Raw genomic sequence first — 21684 nt, forward strand, 5'->3', positions numbered from 1 at the left:
CGGTCCTCAAACTGCGGTCGGCTACATGGGAGTCCAGCGACATAGCCATTACGCTAACTGCTGGTCCCCCTGCATAGATACTTTTAAAAACATACTCTACCCATGGGGCCAGCAGGTGACTGGGTGGTTATGGTGCTGGCCTCCCACATTGTTGACTATAGTTTGAGTCCTGGACTTCGTGACGTCCTTTCTGACTTTCCCTCTCTCACTCTTGTAAGCGCATGTGCCCTATAGTAAATTTAAAAATAATAACAAATAAAATTAAATAAATAACTATTTTTTTAAAAATACAAAGATGTATAGTGATTATTTGTGAATCATAAATTACAATAAACCAATTTTCTTAAAAAAAAAAAAAAAAGAATAGAGGCTAGCAAGTGGTGTTGTGGTTAAGGCACAGGATCCCACATGGCTAATGCCATGGTTTGAATTCCAGACCCAGTGGCCACCTCTCCTGGAATAGGATTTCTCACTTGTTCTCTATTTCTCCCTGTCTCTCTCTAGTAAGCATATGCACCCTATGACGAAACCCTGAGATTTATTGTACCTGAGCTAAAAGTGGGGATTAGTCAAGTTAGGTTCTTTTTTTTTTTTTTGAGAGACTTTTGCTATAGGGCGTGTGCACTCGCCAGACAGAGAGACAGAAAGCGAGAAATCACCTCCCAGGGGGGATGGCCACGCCGCAATCCCTTCTCCTCCATTCTCTTCTCGGGATCTTGGGCACGCACGCACATGTGCCTGGCGTGAGTTTTAAGCCACAGGGTCCAAGACGTGAACCACAGTCGACTACATGGGAGTCCAGCGACATAGTCATTACGGTAACTACTGGTCCCTGTCAAGTTGGGTTCTTGAGTAAAAGTGGCAAATGAATTAGAGTCAGGGTTTTGAAAACTTAGCTGAAGGTAAAGGACCATTGGCTGTTTTTCTAGTCATATTAATATTAGTCAAATTAATAAACACCTTCCCTTGGTGTAACTTTCTTTGGCAGACCAGTGATTTTCAGTATTTTGTGAGTCTCTGTTTCATTGAGGGTCTCTATTTCATTGAGAGTGTGAAGATTATATTTATTAAATTTCATGTCCCTTTGTTATGGACTTGAATTTCCACATGTGTTTGGTAATTATTAATTCTATATGTGTCCTCCATTATGTGCCTACTTACTCTCCTGAAAGCTGTGAACTTCGTGGGTTTCCTGGCTGAACCCTAAAGTTTCTTGTCTACCTCCTTCTATTAGACCTATTGAACATTTTTAATTTTAAACAACAGATATGTATCTTAATTTTTTCAACTATGTTTTCTATCTCTTCCATGTATTTGTTATAGGAGGGGGTTTGGGGCATATATTCAGTTCATTATCTTCATACTACCAAAGCTAAATTTTTAGAAAGAAAAGATTGATACCAACCCAGATTCCCAACACTAGAGAATGGGATAAAATATTAGATATGCATATAGCAGGACATTATGCAGGTGTTGAAATTACATCTGGTAAGGAAATGTGGGGTCATGATAAACTGCCGAAAACAGGTTTTTTTCTACATGTTACTGAACATTTTCAACTCTGCCTATAGTCTTGTGAGACCATCATCATCTATGCAGTCCATTGTTGACTAAAACATTGTTATGTGGTGCACAACAGTACTTTCTGTGACATTTCAGGACCTTTTCTTTAGAGATTGCTTTAGAAATCACTCTCTAGGGGAGGCCTGTCTCTATTTGTCATTCTTTGGCGAGAGCATGTGCCCTATAGCAAAAACTAAAAAAAAATAGTAATTCCACTGAACATTGGATATCCCCTTACATATCTGGTTTTTTAAAAATAATTTACCCTGGGGCCAACAGGTGATATAATGGTTAAGGTACTGAACTCTCACATGGGCGACCACTGTTCAAGTCCCGAACCCAGAAGCTTAAAGTTCACACCAGGTGTGTGTGCATGTGTATCCAAAATCCCATGAGGAGGATGGAAGAGAGGAGATTGCAGTGTGGCCATCCCCCTGGGAATTGATTTCCTGTTTTCTGTCTCTCTCTCTCTCTCTCCAGTGAGCATACACCCACTATAACAAAAATCTCTTTCAAAATAAATAGCCCTGAAACTAAGTTAAGAAATCTAAGTATATTATAGATTTATGATTAAAAATCTCACCATATTAATTTGAAGCAGAAATTTTTGTTGAAAGAATAACTTCAGTTTTGTTTTTTTGTTTTTGTTTTTTTGTTTGTTTGTTTGTTTTTGCTATAGGGCTCATGCGTTCGCCAGACAGACAGAGACAGACAGAGAAACAGAAAGCGAGAAATCACCTCCCAGAGGGGATGTTCACGCCGCAATCCCTTCTCCTCCATTCTCCTCTCGGAATCTTGGGCACGCACGCACACGCACCCAGCGTGAGTTTAAGCCACCGGGTCCGGGACTCAAACCAAGGTCGACTACGTGGGAGTCCAGTGACATAGCCATTAATCTAACTGCTGGTCCCAATAGCTTCAGTTTTTAAAATTAATAGTGGTTTATAATCTGCATCGTCATTTCCATTATTTATTGAAACTATTATATATAGCATGACTGTTTAATTTTGGTCTCATTGTGTGTAGTATATATTTATTATAAATGTTTAGAATTTTTGCCTTAAATATTGTTTGTTCAACAAGTATTTCATGAGTGCTAATTAAATGGTAAGCACTACTCTAGGTATTTGGGGTAAATTAGTGAACAGATAAAGATAATGAGTAGTATTGTAGGAATGTTGGTATGTCAGTCTAATTCAAGAAGGATAAATTTTAGTTAGGAAAACATCACATGTTTGCATTTTTAAACTGTATTATTATGAGATCTTTATAAACCAGGATAGAAAATGATCTCAAGGATTAACCCATTTTTATTTCATTAGATTGAAGAACTCCAACAAACTTTAAAAGTAAAACAAAACGAAGAACATGATCGACAGAGGAGAATAAGTAATACCCGCAAAATGATAGAGGATTTGCAAAATGAACTAAAGACCACAGAAAACTGTGAGAATCTTCAGCCTCAGATAGATGCCATTACAAATGATCTGAGACGAATTCAAGATGAAAAGACATTATGTGAAGAAGAGGTAACCGATAAACAAAGAGAGAAGGAGACTCTAGAAAAGGAGAAAAAAAGTAAGCTTTCTTACAGTTAGGGTGAAGAATATTTATAAAATATCTCTGTTGATATTTTATATCTCTTTTTTCTAGTCTTTTTTTTTTTTTTTTTTTTTTGTTTTTTTGTGTGTTTGCTTTTTTTTTTTTTTTTTAAATTGTAGCCATTGTGACTGGAGTTAGCTTACTGTGGTTTTGATTTGCACTTGCCTTATAAGAGATGTTGAACATTTTTTTCCATTTTTTTCTTTAGCCAGTTGTGTATCATGCCCCAGCGTGAGTTTTAAGCCACCGGGTCCGGGACACAAACCACGGTCGACTACGTGGGAGTCCAGTGACAAAGCCATTACGCTAACTGCTGGTTCCCTCTAGTCTTATTTTTGAAGTTACTCAGCTCAATTCTCAATTTTATGCCTTAATTTCCTGTATCTATCATGTACCATGGTTTGCCATTGACTGACCATTGTCTTATTTCAGATTTAAGCAATTTATTTAATTCTCTAAAATTGCTTAGGTTTATTTTCTTTGTAGTGTAGTCACTTACTCAGTTCAAATTTAAAGTGTTTATTCTAACCTTCATACCCTCCCATTAGCTTTGCTTCTCAAAACCTGTCCAATATAATTTTCGTTTTTTCTTTTTTCCTTACCATTGGGTAGATAATGTAATGTTATTCAGGTAGAGGAGATATATCTGTTCAATATATATGACCAAGATCTAGAAAAAAAAGAAGAACCCATTTTTAAATGTGAGGACTTCAAAAGTTTGTGGAAAAGTTAAAATAAAAGTACAAATTTACATTTTTGGTGGTGGCATAATAGTAAAGCATAGTGCTTTGCAAGGCTGACCCAGAAGAGAAGGTTCCAGGTTCCGGTGCAGAGACCTGCCTGAGTATGTTGGCACATTACGTGTCCATGATCCAGGGCTGACTGAACCTAAGGGAAAACGAACGGTTTGGCAACAGTTCCTTCCTTCCTTCCTTCCTTCCTGCCTTCCTTTCTTTCTTTCTTTCTTTCTTTTGGTGATACTTAAGGATTTTGCTTGTTAACTTTCTAGGGGGCCAAAGCATGATAACATCTATTTTATTATGAGAATATTTTGAAAAAGTTAGCTGATGCTTTTAGCAGAAAATTGCCTTGGAAAGCTTCGCCATAGTCCCACTCCACCACAGCAGTGCTCTTCCCATTCTTCACATCAAACAGGTCAACCTTGGAGGAATTTTGATGAGACACCATTAAGCATCCACCTTAATGTTTTGATTTGTCTCCTTCTAGTTTGTTTCCTAATCTTAAAAGATCTTTCAAGTGTACCCTTTTTTTATTAAGTTAATAATGTAAAAGTGAAAGGCTGGCAGGTGGTGTGGTAGTTAAGGCGCTAGACTCCCACCTGGCTGACCACCATTCAAGTCCTAGACCTAGTGGCTTCTCTCTCTCTCTTTCTCTCTTTCTCTCTGTGGTCAAATTGAAGAAGAAGAAGAAATAAAATTAAATATAATTATTTTTTAATGTGAAAATGGTTAAATTCCCAGGACCCTCAGTTCTTTTTATTTTTTTAAGTCATTGTACTGATTTTATTACTTTTACTATGCCATTTTATCTCCTTCACTCTCAAGGGAACAAAATAAAACATAATCTGAAGAAAAATATGTCATCATTCACGATAAAAAAGCACTGCTGCATCTGTCAGGCCTGAGCATAGTGTACAGAGGAAGCACATCATGACTCATGTGGACCAACATACGATTTTGATTGTGATCCACTGAGCAGAATCTCATCCATGTCTGATGACAGGACTGACTCCATGGGAGCTGTGATAGACTGAGCCATTTTCGTGACATCCTCAGATCTCACTAAGAAGAGACCACAGACAGGAACTGTGATGAGTGGTCTGCCTATAAATTACATCCAAAGGCTCTTTCTTTAATATAAGGTGTTCTTACTCTCTTTTGTATGAGATATTTTTGCCATACGGCATGTGCATTTGCTGAAGAGACAGACAGAAAGCAAGAAATCACCCCATGGGGTATAGCCATGCTGCAATCCCTTTTCCTCCATTCTTCTCTCAGGACTTTGGGCACATGTGCACATGTGCCTGGCTTGAGTTTTAATCCTTCAGGTCTGGGACTTGAACCACAGTCAGCGATGTGGGAATCCAGCAACACTACCATTACTCTTTCTCCATCCCATGAGGTGTACATTCTTGAATACAGGGATAAAGTATTATTATAGTCTAGCATAGGTTCTCTTCTCAGTGCATTATCTCACAGATCAGAATAACTCAGATAACTCAGAAAAGTATTATAACAAATGGGCAATTCACCTTAACCTTTGATTTAACTTTCACTTAAAGAGCAGTCAAGAGTCACTCGTGGTAATCCTGAAGGTTGGGAACTACCCTCGAGAGCAGGATCTGAAAAAGGCCCTGATCAGAGCCTCTGCCTCAGAAGAGACTGTTTCCAATGTGGACAGGCTGGGCACTGAACAATGCCCATGACTGGCGTCCTCATTTCCCCCTTGGGGCCTTGTCCCCAGTGTGAAGTTGGTCACTAGAGATGGGAATGCCCTGAGCTCTGAAGAAGGGAGCTCAGGTCTTCTAAAGTCCATGCTGGTCTCTGAAATTGAGGATTGATTGGGCCTGAGACCCTAGCGGCTCCCCTTGGACAACTGGCAGTCTCACTGGACAAGCCTCAGGTAACCCTTAAAGTGACAAATAAGAATTAATTTTTTAAAATAATTTCTGTCTAAATCAGAGGTTAAGGTTGTTTCTAAAAGTACACTCATAAGAGGAGGAATCAAGGGAAAATAATAGTAAACGAGGTGACATAAAAAAGTTACTGTTGTGATGTTCATTTTTAGTAAAAAAAGTTAGAAAGGTTTTGACATAGAAGGAATCTTGTATGGTAAAGTTTTTTGTTTTTTTGTTTTTTTCTCTTCAGGAAAAATGGCTAAGGTAAAGGAAAAGAATGGACAAAAGTTACAAGTCTAAAACATGTTGTGGAAGTTTCAGTTATAGTGGAAGAGTCCAAGAGTTACAAAATTGATAAAATTTAGATTTTGTTGATAAATGTTCTAAATCTAATTGAACTGATGTGAATGTCACAATTTTGGTTGTTAAGTGTTATATATAATAGAAATAGCTGAATTTCAGGGACCAGCAGGTGGCGTGGTGGTTAAGGTGCGGGACACTCCCACATGGCCAACCACGGATCAGGTCCCAGACCTGGTGGCTTGCTTTCTCACTTTCCCTGTCTCTCTCTTTTTCTCTTTCTCTGGTCAAATTAAAATAAATGAATAAATAAAATTAAATAAATAATTCTTTTAAAAAGTATTTTAAAAAAAGAAATAGCTAAATCTCTTTTGTCTGTTACATCATTATTGTAATGAACTGCTCTTTCTGTTTAGAATTCATCAAGCTACAAATGGTGGTAAGGACAAAGTCTCCAATGAACACTCATGCTGACTTCTAGCATGAACCTCTAGATAGATCTCTAGTAGAGGATCCTTAACTGCTTCCCCCTCCCTGACTATCACCCCATTTCTGCAGGAAGAAGTCAGTGTAGTCTTCAACCCTTATGCCCCCTAACAGCAGTTAAGGATTCCTCTACTAAGAAAGGTGACAGGAACCCTAAAAATAAAGTTAGGGTATAGGCCCAAAATGGAATCACGAAATGACCACGTTTTAAGATGGAGACAGAGCAGCTTAGGAGAGACCTCTTGCAGCAGTGGCTCAGTGGTTGACCTAGGCAGCATTACCTAGACCTAAAATGACTTTTTTTCAGGGAAGAAGATAATGGATTTTATGCCCTAAAGCCTCAAGACAAAGAATCTCCTGACCTTTGTAGTCACTCCAAAATTAGGAGAATAATAACTGGACTAATAGAGCATGTGCCCATCCCCACCACGAGGGGAAATGTGTGAGCCCCTCCTATAACAATCCTGAACAAGGCCCTTCTGACTCATAAAAACCCCTCACCCCAGTTCCTCCTTGGCAGTCCATTTTCTTAGACTCTTCCCTTCTTGGGAGCTCTATTTTTCCTTCCCTCTCCTTCAATAAACTCCCTCCTTTACTACACTCTCCCCAAAAGAAAAGTATTACTGTGGTCTAAAAATTGCTGGGTTGAGGGACCAGTGGATGGCATAATGAGTACATCACTGGACTCCCACATAGTTGACCACGGTTCGAATACCAGACCTGGTGGCTTGAAACTCACACTGGGCACGTGCGTGTACATGCTCAAGATCCTGAGAGGAGAATGGATTGCAGCATGGCCATCCCTTCCTGTGGGGGTGATTTCTCACTTTCTGTCTGGCGAGCGTACTCACCCTATAGCAAAAATATCTCTCTTAATAATAATATAAAAGATTGCTGGATTGATATTAGGCTGTTACAATGAAGATAAGGTACGCATCAGACTCACTGTCAGATTAAGAAACTTCATAACTTCTTTCAATCCTTTAAATAATGGAAAAAGTTCCTTTTCTAGCCTGACAATTAGTCCTGTATTGGCATTGCTGCTGGCTATGGAACTCACCACTCAAGTTGGTTAAATTGAACCACCTCATAGGTGTTGTAACATGATACTTTTGTTCTTTGAGTGTCTCAGTTTGCTTCCTTGGTCTCTTGTAAGGGCAAAAGTAGTTAAGCCAGTTCTCAATGCATGCTCTAGAGCATTATCATTGGCCAGTTTAATAACAAGTACTCCATCTTGATCTGACACAAAATAGCGTAGAGCCCTCCAATGCTTGGCAACTTTAAGAATTGCTTTAGGTCATCTGCCATGACCAGCTCCTTTCTATAGATCAAGCTTCATGCCTCGGTTTCTGGGCTTCTCACTTCTCCCTACTGCTGCCTCTGGGATAGCTTCAAAGACAGATTCCTCTGCAAGCTTCCATCACATGATTCATGACCTTGTCTGCACTTCAGAAGAACTTGCTACACCTTGGATGCCAGATGGTACCGGACTCCCAGTTCTTTAGGGACAGATTAAATGAGCTATAGTATCATTGCTTCCTAAAGTGTCTTGAAGTTGATGGAGCTTACGTTGAGAAATAAAGTTTACTTTTATTTATATGTGTGTGTATAATTTTTTAATTCTATTTTTCCATGATCTTGTTGCATCCAAAAAAATAACTATTCTCGTTTTTCCCTTTTCTGTTTTGTTTCATATACAATTCTGTGTTAAAAATAGTTTTCTCTCCAAATTTTGAAGGCCTATTGCCATTAATTTTTTATAGAAACTCCAGTGTTCTTTTTGTTCATTTGTAGGTGACCCTGTTTATTCACTTATTTATTTTAAGTTTATTTAGTTCTTTCAAGAGAAAGAGACAGACATGCCAGCAGGGTCTTGATGTTGCATTCTACCCTTAGCTTCAGCCCTCTAGGATCGGGGCATGTGTGTGCCCAGAGAGCACAGGGAGACCTTAGGCCATGATCCCAGGACTTTCATGTGACCTCAAGGAGCATTGTGTTGCCACTGTGCCTGACCTGTTCTTATTTTTGTTAACCAAGATCATCTTTTATCTCAGCTATTTGGAAAATTTGGAGTGACTTGTCCAGATCAGATTTTTTCCTACTATGCAGAGAACTTGTTGAAATGGTGTTTATAACCATTATATCTAGGATATTCTCTTGTATATTAGTAGATTGTTTCACCAAAGTTTTCAGAAAAAATAGTACTTTGTTTTCTTTTCCAATTTTAGATGTGGATGACCATATCGTACGTTTTGACAATCTTATGAATCAAAAGGAAGATAAGCTGAGACAGAGATACCGTGACACCTATGATGCTGTTTTGTGGCTAAGAAATAACAGAGACAAATTTAAGCAAAGAGTCTGTGAACCCATAATGCTCACAGTAAGAAACTTTGTTCATCTTGGTACCAATTTTTAATGCCATAATAGATTTATTATTGTAATCATTGAAGATTTTTTTAGAGGGTTTTTTTGTTTTGTTTTGTTTTTTTGCTATAGGGCACATGCGCTCGCCAGAAAGACAGAGACAGAGACACAGAAAGCGAGAAATCACCACCCAGGGGGATGGTCACACCGCAATCCCTTCTCCTCCGTTCTCTCGGAATCTTGGGAACGCACGCATACGTGCCCGGCGTGAGTTTAAGCTGCTGGGTCTGGGGCTCGAACTGCGGTCTACTACGTGGGAGTCCAGCGACATAGCCATTACGCTAACTGCTGGTCCCATCATTGAAGATTTGTATTGTTTATAAAGAATTCTTAGTTCTCGTAACAGCTTGTTTTCTGTTATCAGACTTGGGGCATTTGATTCATAAATGAGCTTTTTAAAGGGCCCTTGTTCAATGAGGGCACTGTCATTAAACCTGTGAATATTTTTTGAAAGAAAGATGAAACTGGTAGCATGTTGACCAAGGATCAAGTATAACTAGAGTAGCTGGTTCCTTCTGATACATGCTGTCAGTCACTGTAGACTAGCAGTCACTATAGAAAAATAGGAAAACAGATACAGAGAAGACAGAAAAAAAATTCACGTAATATCCCATCCGCTCAGACATAAACACTATAACTAAATAGTATCTGTTTCACAATTTTTTATTTTTAAATTTCCAGAAGGTAGGTGCACTCATCAGAGACAGAGAGGGAGCTGGGAAGCACCCCCTAATGCTACTTGGTCATACCACAATTCCTTTTGTTCCATTTCTCCATCCTGGTAGGATTTGGGGCATGAACACAAACATGCCCTATGTGTTTTTCAAACCACCAGGGCTGGGATTCAAACCTCAGTAGACCATGTGGTATCTGGCTCTCTTAAGCTGACCCTATCATAATTTTTTGTGTGCTGAATTATGTTATAGGAAGGAATGATAAATGAAAGAAAACGTGGGTGTGTATTGCATATTTCTGCTGAGGTAGAAACTGTTTTAAGTAAAAATACTGATAAGAGGAATGTGACAAAGGATAAGAAAGAAAATTACCTACTACAAAAAAGAGTATTCTCCCACATGGCTGACTGCAGTTTGAGTCCCGGAACTGCTGGTGGCTTTGTTTTTCATTTTCCTTCCCTCTTTCTCTCTGTCTCTGGTAAGCACATGTGCCCTATAGCAAACTTAAAAATTCTAACAGTAATAATAATAAATGAAACAGTTCTTTAAAAAGGGTATTCTTAAGTGTGGCCTTAGATTTATTAGGATGATTTCCATCTAAACTACTTGAAATGCTAAGTGTGGCTAAAGGTATAAAAATTTAAAACAATGTTCTTTGACATATATTAGATATAAATATTTATTGTAAATTTAAAACTTACCCCCAAATGGGCTGACTTCATTGCATAGCAGTTAAACATTGTGCAGAGGAAGTTGGATCTCACATGGCCAATGAAGGATCAAATCCTGGTCCTGGTGTCTTACATGCCAGGCACTTGTTCACGCCCAGGATACTGACGGGATAGAGAATTAGAGGAAAAAGGAATGTAGCATAATCAGACCCTATTAGCAAGGGAGGGGGTTTCATTTTCTCTTGCGTGCTCTCTCTCTCTCGTGCCTGTGGATGTACCCTCTGGCGTTTATAAAACATGACTTAAGAGTTATTTTTGCTAGATAACTTATTTTGGATCCAGGCATTGCTTTGATTTATCCAATAAAGATTAAAAGAAAATATAAGAAAAAGTACCGTGACTCTTAGTATTGCTTATAATGCAAGTATAATTGTCAACAAATTTTTAGTAAAATGCCAGTGTCAAAATACTTGAAAACTTTACTAGAATTGTCGTCCTCTTTTTTTTTTTTTAATTGCCAGATAACATATACATTTGCCTAAGCAAGCTAGAGACACAGAGAATGCTTTTTTAACCTTAACTCTAAATATTTATAGTATTTATGTCTGGATAATAGTATGGCATGTGATTTAAGTTTTTCGTTTGCTCACAATGTCTTTTTTTCTCATTTTTCTATAATCTGCAATTTAAAATAGAGAATAATACTGGCCAACATTTGTATGACAAATATCTGTACTGTGTTTTATTGTATTGTCTCTTAATCCACCTTTAGTCCTGTATGATGTATGCTGTTTTACCATATCCATTTTGCAGTTGAAATAACTAAAGCTTTCTGAGAGTTAGGTGGTGCTTAATCAACATCACACTTAGGAGTAAAAGACATCTGTTTCCACCCAGACCCCTGTTAGCTCTTACCTAGTGTGCTTCGTGATAGAGCACATAAATACCTCTTCTTTCATTATTTTTTCAAGGAATTTTATTTCTGTCTGCTGGAGGTCATCAATCAGTCTCTTCTCTAAAATTCCATAGGTAGTATTTTTATGTACCTATGTTACTAGGAGCTTTATCATGCTTTTCAACATACTCATCGGCAATAAATAATAGATTGTGTTGGGACCAGCACGTGGCGTGGTGGTTAAGGCACTGGACACTCCCACATGGCCGACCATAGTTCAAGTCCTGGACCTGGTGGCTTGCTTTCTCACTTCCCTCTCTCTCTCTGTCTCTGTCTCTCTGGTCAAAATAAATGAATGAATGAATGAATAAATGAAATTGAATAAAATAATAAAATAATTTTTTAAAAAAATAATTGTGTTTTTGAGACAATTTTTTTTCTGACATTTTAATATATTTGCAGTGCTGAGATTTTTATTTGGAAATGCCTAATTAGTTAATATTTTTGAAATGAGTTGATAAGTTCATGCTCTGGTGTTAGAAACCTAGAATTTTTTTTGAAAACAGTAATAGTTACAGTTAAGCCATAGCAAGGTTTCTTGGTTTTGTTTTTGTTTTGCATTCGTGGTATAAAGTTTTACTCAAGTCTCTGTGTTTTTGTATCTGTCAAGTTATTTCTATGTATAGTATGAAGTTTCTTGGGAGATTAAATAGAAAAATACTGTGAGTTTATGAAAAGACAAGGTATGTTCATACGCAGGTCACAATCTGAGACTGTTTCAAATGTTTTCAGTGAATTGACCAGAAAGGAACTTAAGTTACTTTTTAGATAGTATCAGAATTGATATACGTCAGGTATAAGTCAAATCTTGACTTTTTAATTTTATATATATATATATATATATATATATAATTAAAATTAAATATATATAATTTCTTTTTAGAGAGAGAGATTTTTGTTATAGCATACATGCACTTGCCAGAGAGACACAAAGTGAGAAATCACTACCTAGGGGGATGGGCACGCTGCAATCTCTTCTTCCCCATTCTCCTTTCTAGATTTTGGGCACTCATGGACACATACCTGGCATGAATTTTAGGGTGCTGGGTCTGAGACTCAAACCACGGCTGTGTGGGAGTCTAGCAACATAACCATTATACCACCTGCTGGTCCCAGGCTTTTTAGTTATTAATTGGTTGTTTCTGAGTAGTAATGTTTTAAAGTGACGCTTCAATATGAAGTTGTTCTTTTTAGGTCTTCCCTTTTCTCAAGTATTAAAATTAATGTAATTAAGTCTAAGGTGAATCATTTTAGAAATTAATTTGGGTTTCATGGAAATCAATTTATTTTTTCTTTCTTTGTTTAGATCAATATGAAAGACAATAAAAATGCCAAGTATATCGAAAACCATATTTCATCAAATGACTTGAGAGCCTTTGTATTTGAAAGTCAAGAAGATATGGAGGTTTTCCTCAAAGAGGCAAGTACTGACCAATATAACACTTTGATAACAGTTGATACTTATCTTTCAGTGCTTGGATTTCGATAGAACTTCACTAGAGCAAAAAGTGACCATTTTGCCACCAGTTAAAGTTAAGTCTTGTGTAAAGTCATTCAGATCTGCTAAGTTCTTTTCTATTTGTGCCGTTATTGGAGAATGAATGTGTTTTATAAAAGGAAAATACTTTATTATTCCATGTATAACATTTTGCAATTATCATTTGATACTAATATGAAGAGCAATTCTGTGGTGGTGTTTTAAGAAGAAGAAATGTAATTTTGGAACTTTGGTCTTGGAGGCCTTTTCCAGATGTATTAGAATAAGATTCAGTTGTGCATTGAAAGGGAAATTGATATGAGTTGTTGCTTATAATAACCAAATATAGCTAAAACTTTGTAAAGAATGAGAATTAGGACCAGCATATGGTGTAATGGTTAGGTTGTTGGACTCCTACGTAGTCAACCACAGTTCATGTCCCAGACTTGGCAGTGTAAAACTCATGCCAGTGTGTGTGCGTATGCACCCAAAATCTACAAAGGAGAATGGAGAAGGGATTGCAACATGGCTGTCCCCAGGGTAGGGGGTGATTTCTCACTTTCTGTCTCTCTGTCTCTCTGGCAAGCAACTTTCTATCTCTCTGTCTCTCTGGCAAGCACAGGTGCCCTGTAGCAAAAATCTCTCTCTTAAAAACTCATCTTGCCTCATGCTGAAGATTTGAACAATGTATGATATAGATTCCTGATAATTTTTTAAAAAATATTTATTTATCTTCTACCTACCTATCTATCTGTGATTTTTTTAAGCCACAGGGTCTGGGACTTGTACCACAGTTGGCCATGTGGGAATCCAGCACCTCACCCACCATGCCACCTGCTTACCCACATATTCCTGATAATTTAATCTTTATCTTTTTTTCTTTTTCACAAATTTTCTATAGTTCCTCATCAAATACGTTCGTAACTTCCTCTTTTTTTTTTGATATCTTTGACCTTTTTTGTGGGTCTATTTTAAATTCTAAAATGTATTCTATATATAGTACCTCGGTATCTTTGGGAATTGGTTTCAGGACCCTCATCCCTTTATGGATATCAACATGTGCCAATGCGCAAGTCTTATTTAAAATGATGTAGGTAATATTTGGATATAACCTATGCACATTCTTGCATATGTTCTAAAATCATCTCTAGATCATTTATCGTACCCAACACATTATAAATATTGTGTCAGTAGTTGTTATACCATATTATTTAAGGAAGAAGGTCTGGACATGCTTAGTACAAAAACTACCGAATTTTTAAAATATATTTTCTATCCAAGATTGGTTAAATCTGTGTATGTGGAAACCAAGGTTATGGAGAGCCAACACTATAACCTTCCCTGTAATTAAGTCTGCTAAAGTGCCATTTTTAATCCTTCAGTTACTTATAAGCCATCCTCAAAATGTTTGCTATTTCTACATAATGTGCTGCCATCTTAATTCTTGTCATATCTGGGTAATTTCTTTTCAAATTCCTTTTAGATATCAATTTTTTTTTATTTCTTAGAGGATTTTGTCTTTAGAATGTGTGCACTCACCAGAGAGAGAGACAGAGACAGTGAAAGGGAAAATGAGAAATCACCCCCCCCTCCAGGGGAGATGGCCACACCACAGTCCCTTCTACACTATTCTCCTCCTGGGATCTTAGACACACATACACATGCACCCAGCGTTGGTTTCAAGCCACCAGGTGCAGAACTCAATTGCAGTCAGCCGTATGGGAATCCAGCGACGTAACCACTACACCATCTGCTAGTCCCTAGATTTCTGATTATATCAAGAGGGAAGTGGCAATGAGGTGTCAACATCTCCTTTAACTCCTTATTGTCTTTTTTTTTTTTTAATGTGTTACTTGCTCTATAAACAGTGGTATAGATGTAGAAATTATTAACATTCTTTTTATCTTTTTACCTTATATAAATTATTGGTTTTCTTGTCTGATTCTTTCAGAATAATCTGCTTTGAGTAATAAAAAAGAAATGAGTTAAAAAATATTAAATATATTAAATAATAGTATAGGTAGTATAGTATAGTACCTATAGTCACTATTTGTAGAAAGGTTAACCTAGTACAATCTATTTTGCTATTAATGGAAATGCAAGTATTTCTCCTTTTATATTATTTTGAAACAAACCTATTCTATTTTATCTGGAAATACTTCAACGTGTTTCCCCAGAAGAAATTGTAAAAGCACATTAACTACCAATATCTTCTCAGTAAAAAATTTTCTTCTAAGTATCATCAAATATCTAATATTCAAGTTTCTGTTAGTCCCATGGATGCCAGTAGGAAAATGTTAAGTTTAAAAATCACTTCAACTGAGAATAAATGGTAATCAAAAGATATATTTTCCTTATATTCAGGTTCGTGACAATAAAAAATTAAGAGTAAATGCTGTTATTGCACCCAAGAATTCATATGCAGACAAAGCACCATCAAGATCTCTGAATGAATTAAAGTAAGTCTTGAAAATATTAGAAATCGGTTAAATATTGAAAAATCATTTACCTCTTAAATATATTTTAGTAATCTCTTTGTCATACAAATTTGTTTGTTATAGGCTGTATTATTCCCTTTATGGTCCCTACTTAAGACTAAAAGAAAGAAAACTTTAAGGCCAGAGATGGACCAGTGGTATGTGATGAAGGTGGTATTTCAGATCAGTGGAATAATACTGGAATATTTTACAAAAGACACTGAAATAATTGGTTAGCTATTAGGAAGTGAAAAAATAAATCATCACTCCATGATGCAGAAATAATTTCCAGAAGGATTCAATGTGAAAAATACAAGTATAAAACACTATATATAAGTGTCTTGACTGTGGATATAAGTAGGTATCATAAATATGAAAATATAGGAGAAATAAGCAAAGAATAGTTTTAATAGTTAATCAGAAGACTTAAAAAGACTTTTTCTATACCATTGTTGGGGTAATTTATATTTTACTTAGTCTTTCTTGGACACTTGTCAACTCTCAGATTGTTTTTAGTTATAAGAAGAAAAATCTAATTAGTATTTTTCCTTTTAGACAATATGGATTTTTCTCTTATTTGCGAGAGTTATTTGATGCACCTGACCCTGTAATGAGTTACCTTTGCTGCCAATATCATATTCATGAAGTTCCTGTAGGAACTGAAAGGACCAGAGAACGAATTGAACGGGTAAGAATGTACTGAATCTTTACCAAAAATAAGTTTTGTTAAAACTTCTTAGAATGAGGCCAGATGATGGTGCAGTGGTTACCTTACTGGATTCCCACATAGCTGACCACTGTTCAAGTCCTGGACCCAGTAGCTTCAGATTTATGCCAGGTGTGTGTGTGTACATGCCCAAGATCCCAGGAGGAGAATGGAGGAGAAGGGATTGTGATGTGGCCATTCCCCCAGAGGGTAATTTTTCACTTTCTGTCTCTCTGTCTCTGCTGAGCACACATGCTCTGTAACAAAAAATCTCTCTCAAAAAAAAAATATATATATATATATTTCTTAGAATGTAGCAAAATTTGTCAGAAATTTTAAATAAGTATATTATTCTGTTATTTTTAACCATGCAAAAATTATCTTTCTGGCGAACTATTTTTTAAGAATTATTTTACTTTATTTATTTATTTATTCATTCATTTATTTTAATTTGACCAGAGAGGGACCGAGAGAGAGAGAGAGAGAGACAGAAAGAGGGAGGGAAGGAAAGTGAGAAAGCAAGCTGCCAGGTTCAGAACTTGAACCATGGTCAGCCATGTGGGAGTCCAGTGCCCTTAACTACTAGGCTACCTGCTGGCCCCATTTTAAACATTTTTTTATATGACATAAAACAGTGATGTTGACTAATACTTTATAACAGGAATGATGTGAAGTTAACAAAGATAAATACTTAACATCTTCAGGGTATTCGAATGAAGTTAAAACCTGAAAAAGATACCTGGTACTCTTACCTGATTCTGCCTTGCTTGATAAATTTATGTTCATACATTTTTTTAATAGTCTCATCATTTAAAGTCTTATATTCTAGATTATCTTTCAGATAAATTAAACTTTCAGATGATAGGCTGGCATATAGAACTGTTTTGGTAAGCTCTCCTCTTCTTAAACCTTCTACTTAAGATCATCTTATCAGTGAATGACCATCTCTCATAGGACCTCATTTTCTTGGCTAGTATAGCCACAGAAAGTCTTAGTTACCACACTTTGTTAATGTTTTCTTCTCCTAGTCACATGTGCTTTTATCACAGGCAGAAATAGAAGAAATCTCTCTTATAACAGGGTTTTTCATAACACCCAACTGTTAATCAGTAAGCATCTGGGAACCAATTACAGATCTTACTGTTGTTTACAATACTGAATTTGTTAGAAAGTATGTTTTAAATTCCTAATAGCCACTATACAAGTATTCCCAAGGAAATTAATTTGGGGACTCTGTTTCATTAACAGAAGATAGAAATAAGTGCTTGTTAGCAACACATTTGGCAAAACATATAATTCATAGTAAGTTGTCTTTGTCATTCAAAACTGCTTTATGGGGGACCAGCAGTTTGCATAATGGCTATGTCCTGGACTCCCATGTAGTAGACCACAACCCGGTGGCTTAAAACTCAAGCCGGGTGCATGTAGCGTGCATGGCCATCCCCCCTGGAGGGTGATTTCTTGCCATCTCTCTGTCCCTGTCTTTCTGGCGAATACATGGGCCCCATAGCAAAAAACCTCTCCAAAAGAAAAAAATTGCTTTATGAGAACAGCAGATGGCATAGTGGTTATATCGCAGGACTCCCATGTAGTCAACCGCAGTTTGAGTCCTGGACCTGGCAGCTTAAAACACACTGGGCACGTGTGCCCAAAAATCCCAACAGGAGACTGGAGGAGAAGGGATTTCAGCATGGCCATCCCCCCTGGGGGGACAGGGGGAAGATTTATCGCTTTCTGTCTCTCTGTCTCTCCGGTGAACACATGTACCCTATAGCAAAAATCTCTCTAAAAAATAAAAAGGAAAAATTGCATTATATATGGTGATCATTTGGGAGAACCAAAATCAGAACTCTCCATGAAGGTGTACTACTCTTGCGTCTTAATTCAGTTTAGAAAAGAGGACAAAGCAATATGCATGCATCAAACCAATTTCTTTCATAAGTTCAAGGATAGGTAGGACTATCTTTGAACCCATAGGAAATGGTAATTCCGTACTAATACAGCAAGACAGTAGAATGTTTAGTAGGGACTTTCGTAGCTTCACTTCGAAGCAGAAAAGGATTAGTTATTGTTTTTGGACAATCTTTTTACTTTTTGAACTTTCTTTTTTTAAGACAGATTTTTGTTATAGTGGTCTTACAGTCACCAGAGCTACAGAGAGAAAATGAGAAATCACCCCCTAGAGGCAGATAACCATGACGCATTCTCTTCTCCATTTTCTCAGAATTTTGGGCACACATGCACATGTGACTTTGGTCCATTTCAAACTGCTGGGTCCAGGACTCTATCCATGGTCAGCCATGTAGGAGTAGGAGTCTAGCACTTTAACCACTACTCCACCTGCTGCCCCCTGTCTGTCTGTCTGTCTGTCTGTCTTTTTTTTGTGTGTGTTTTTTTTTGTTGTTGTTGGTTTTTTTTGAGAGAGGTGTGCATGCCAGAAAGACAGAGAGGCAGAAAGCGAGAAATCACCCCCCGGGGGAGGTGGTCACACTGGAATCTCTTCTCCAGTCTCATCTCGGGATCTTGGGCGTGCACGCACATGTACCCAGCATGAGTTTAAGCCACCAGTTCCAGCACTCAAACCGCAGTTAACTACATGGGAGTCCAGCAACATAGCCATTATGCCATCTGCTGGTCCCCCCTTTGTTTCTTTTCAGGTATTTTTCACTAATCTTAATATTTTGGGTTTTATCTAAGTGATACTTTTAAAATTCTTGAACATATTTGATACTTCTTTTTTTTTTTAACTTTATTTATTTAATTTATTTATTTTGATTTGACCAGAGAGGGACAGAGTGAGAGAGTGAGTGAGCAAGAGAGTGAGAGAAAATGAGAAAGCAAGCTACAAGTTCTGGGATTCAAACTGTGGTTGGCTATGTGGGAGTCCAGCACCCCATCCACCACGCCATCTGCCGGTCCCATTTCTTATTTTTTAATTTGACCAAAGAAAGATAGAGAAAGGGAAAGGGAGAAAGCAAGCCACCAGGTCCAGGACTCGAACTGTGGTCAACCATGTGGGAATCCAGTGCCCTTAGCCACCACACCACCTGCTGGCCCTTGCATTCAATACTTCTTATACTTTATTCTTATACTATATATGCTGTGTTGTGCTGGTATTGTTTCGTTTTGGGTTTTTTTTGAGGTTTTTCACTATAGGGCGCATGCACTCACCAGACAGAGAGAGACAGAGAGACAGAAAGCGAGAAATCACCCCCCAGAGGGGATGGCCACGCCGCAATTCCTTCTCCTCCATACTCCTCTCGGGATCTTGGGCATGCACACACATGCGTGGGTTTTATGCCACCGGGTCCGGGACGCGAACCGCGGTCAACTACGTGGGAGTCCAGCGACATAGCCATTACACTAACTGCTGGTTCCCAAGGAATTGTTTTCTCATTAGTTTCTCTAAGACTTTCCTCTTCGGTTATCTGCTGATCTTAGCTCAAGATGGCCTTTTTGTTTAGAGTGCTCTTCCTTTACTGTCTGTCATTTCAGATCCCTTCTAAAATTTATTTTCATGAAACTTGGATAGACTGTTCTCATCCATTCTTTTCTCTTACTCCAAATTACTCAGTTTATATTCTTTTCAGGATGTCAGTTTATACCTTAATAGAGTACATATCCTTAAATATGTCTTATCTCTTCTCTTACACTGTAAACTTTGGGAGGCAAACAAACCACATTAGTATTGGTTATAAATCTTTTTTTTTCTTTTTTTTTTTTTAGAGATTTTCGCTATAGGGCACGTGCGCTCGCCAGACAGACAGAGACATAGAGACAGAAAGTGAGAAATAACCCTCGGGGAGGGGGTGGTCACGCCGCAATCCCTTCTCCTCCATTCTCCTCTCAGGATCTTGGGCACACACGCACATGCGCCCAGCGTGAGTTTTAAGCCACCAGGTCCAGCATGCGAACCGAGGTTGACTACATGGGAGTCCAGTAACATAGCCATTACGCTAACTGCTGGTTCCCAGTATTGGTTATAAATCTTGAGAGGTAGAAAAAAGTTGCATTATAGTTCTTTATACTTATACACAACTAGATCTCAGTGTAAATGGGTTTTTTTCTGTGTTTTTTTTCCTTTTTTTGGAGAGGTTTTTGCTATAGGGTGTGTGTCCTCGCCAGAAAGAGAGAGACAGAAAGCAAGGAATCACCCTCCAGGGGGGTGGCTTTGCCGCAGTCCCTTCTCCTCCATTCTCCTCTCAGGATCTTGGGCACGCACGCACATGCGCCTGGCGTGAGTTTAAGCCACTGGGTCCGGGACTCGAACCACGGTCGAATACGTGGGAGTTCAGCGGCATAGCCATTACACTAACTGCTGGTCCCACTCATGTAAGTTCGTAAGAAAAGAGTTCTCAATAAAATACAAAGATACAAGACTATGTATCTTTAAACACTATTACTGAGCAGGGGAAAGTAAATGACTTATCAGAGTTAACACAAGTCAATCTTCTGGCATCTAGCTCTTGATAACTCATCTTTAGCTATAACAGAGCCATGAAAGTACACTTTGGAGAGACTGTAGTGAAGTATTGCCTAACTTGGCTAGTTATTTTAGTTTTCTAATTCTCTCTTCCTTAGTGTTGTTCAGAATATCTTGAAATGTATCAACTACCTTTTGAAAGATATTGTTGGGTAGGTTTAAGAAAATGAAGTATACTAGTATTTCTTCACCTTCTGAAAATTAACTTGATCTGTACACATGGTCCCCAATGATAGCTCAACTTAGTGATTTTCAACTTAACAATGGTGTAGGCTGTCATTTGTTTTGTTTTTAAAAGAAAACAACGATTTTTGGCTTAGGGGTTTCATTGTTTTTCAGTACAGTATTCAACAAATTATACAAGTATGTAAACATTTATTATCAATTAGGCTTTCTTTTAAATGATTTTGCCCTCCTATAGGCTAAGTAAATATTCTTAGCGTGTTAAGGCAAGCTGTGATGTTTGGTGGGTTAGATGTATTACATTCATTTTTAACTGACAGTGTTTTCAACTTAAAAGATGAGTTTTTTTGGTTTTATTTTTTGGATATGTTTTTGTTATGGGGTGCGTATGCTCGCCAGAAAGAGAGAGAGAGAGAGACAGAAAGCAAGAAATCACCCCCGAGGGGGGATGGCCACGCCACAATCCCTTCTCCTCCATTCTCCTCTTGGGATCTTGGGCACGCATGCACACGCGCTTGGTGTGAGTTTTAAGCCACCGAGTCTGAGATGCGAACCACAGTCGACTACATGGGAGTCCAGCAACATAGCCATTACACTAACTGCTGTTCCCCCAAGATGAGTTTTTCAGGATGTAACTTTATCGTAAGTCAGGGAGTATCTGTATTTTGTATTCTCTTTTTTAATATTTATTTTTTCGTTTCATATTTTTAATTATTTAATCTCTTAAAGCATATCATTGTTACCATGTGTGCACTAATTTTTGCTTTACATTTTAGGTAATACAAGAAACCCGATTAAAACAAATTTATACAGCAGAAGAAAAGTATGTGGTTAAAACTTCTTTTTATTCTAACAAAGTTATTTCTAGTAACACATCCCTAAAAGTCGCCCAGTTCCTCACTGTCACTGTGGATCTCGAGCAAAGAAGGCATTTACAAGAACAGCTAAAGGTTGGTTAATTTGATTTGAATATTAGAAAAAAATATAAACAAGATTTCTGTGTTTAAACTAGAACTGGGTTTTTTAAAATATGTTAACAATT

At 37.6% G+C, this 21684-nt stretch overlaps 1 protein-coding gene and 1 pseudogene across 6 annotated transcripts in view; one reads left to right on the top strand and one right to left on the bottom strand.

Moving 5' to 3' along the window:
* The window catches only part of SMC5 (structural maintenance of chromosomes 5), a 97840-nt gene that overhangs the window by 42953 nt on the left and 33203 nt on the right, over window positions 1-21684 (top strand). For all 6 annotated transcript variants that reach the window (XM_006152476.3, XM_006152477.3, XM_006152472.3 and 3 more), the window contains 6 exons: window positions 2886-3141; window positions 8818-8972; window positions 12623-12736; window positions 15158-15252; window positions 15826-15958; window positions 21419-21592. In XM_006152476.3, the coding sequence (XP_006152538.1) occupies window positions 2886-3141; window positions 8818-8972; window positions 12623-12736; window positions 15158-15252; window positions 15826-15958; window positions 21419-21592 (927 nt within the window). The remainder of the gene's footprint in view (window positions 1-2885; window positions 3142-8817; window positions 8973-12622; window positions 12737-15157; window positions 15253-15825; window positions 15959-21418; window positions 21593-21684) is intronic.
* On the bottom strand, window positions 7432-8115 carry LOC102470431 (ragulator complex protein LAMTOR3 pseudogene; annotated as a pseudogene).

The sequence above is a fragment of the Tupaia chinensis genome, unplaced genomic scaffold (assembly GCF_000334495.1).
Source record: "Tupaia chinensis unplaced genomic scaffold, TupChi_1.0 Scaffold000354_1, whole genome shotgun sequence".
NCBI lineage: Eukaryota > Metazoa > Chordata > Mammalia > Scandentia > Tupaiidae > Tupaia > Tupaia belangeri.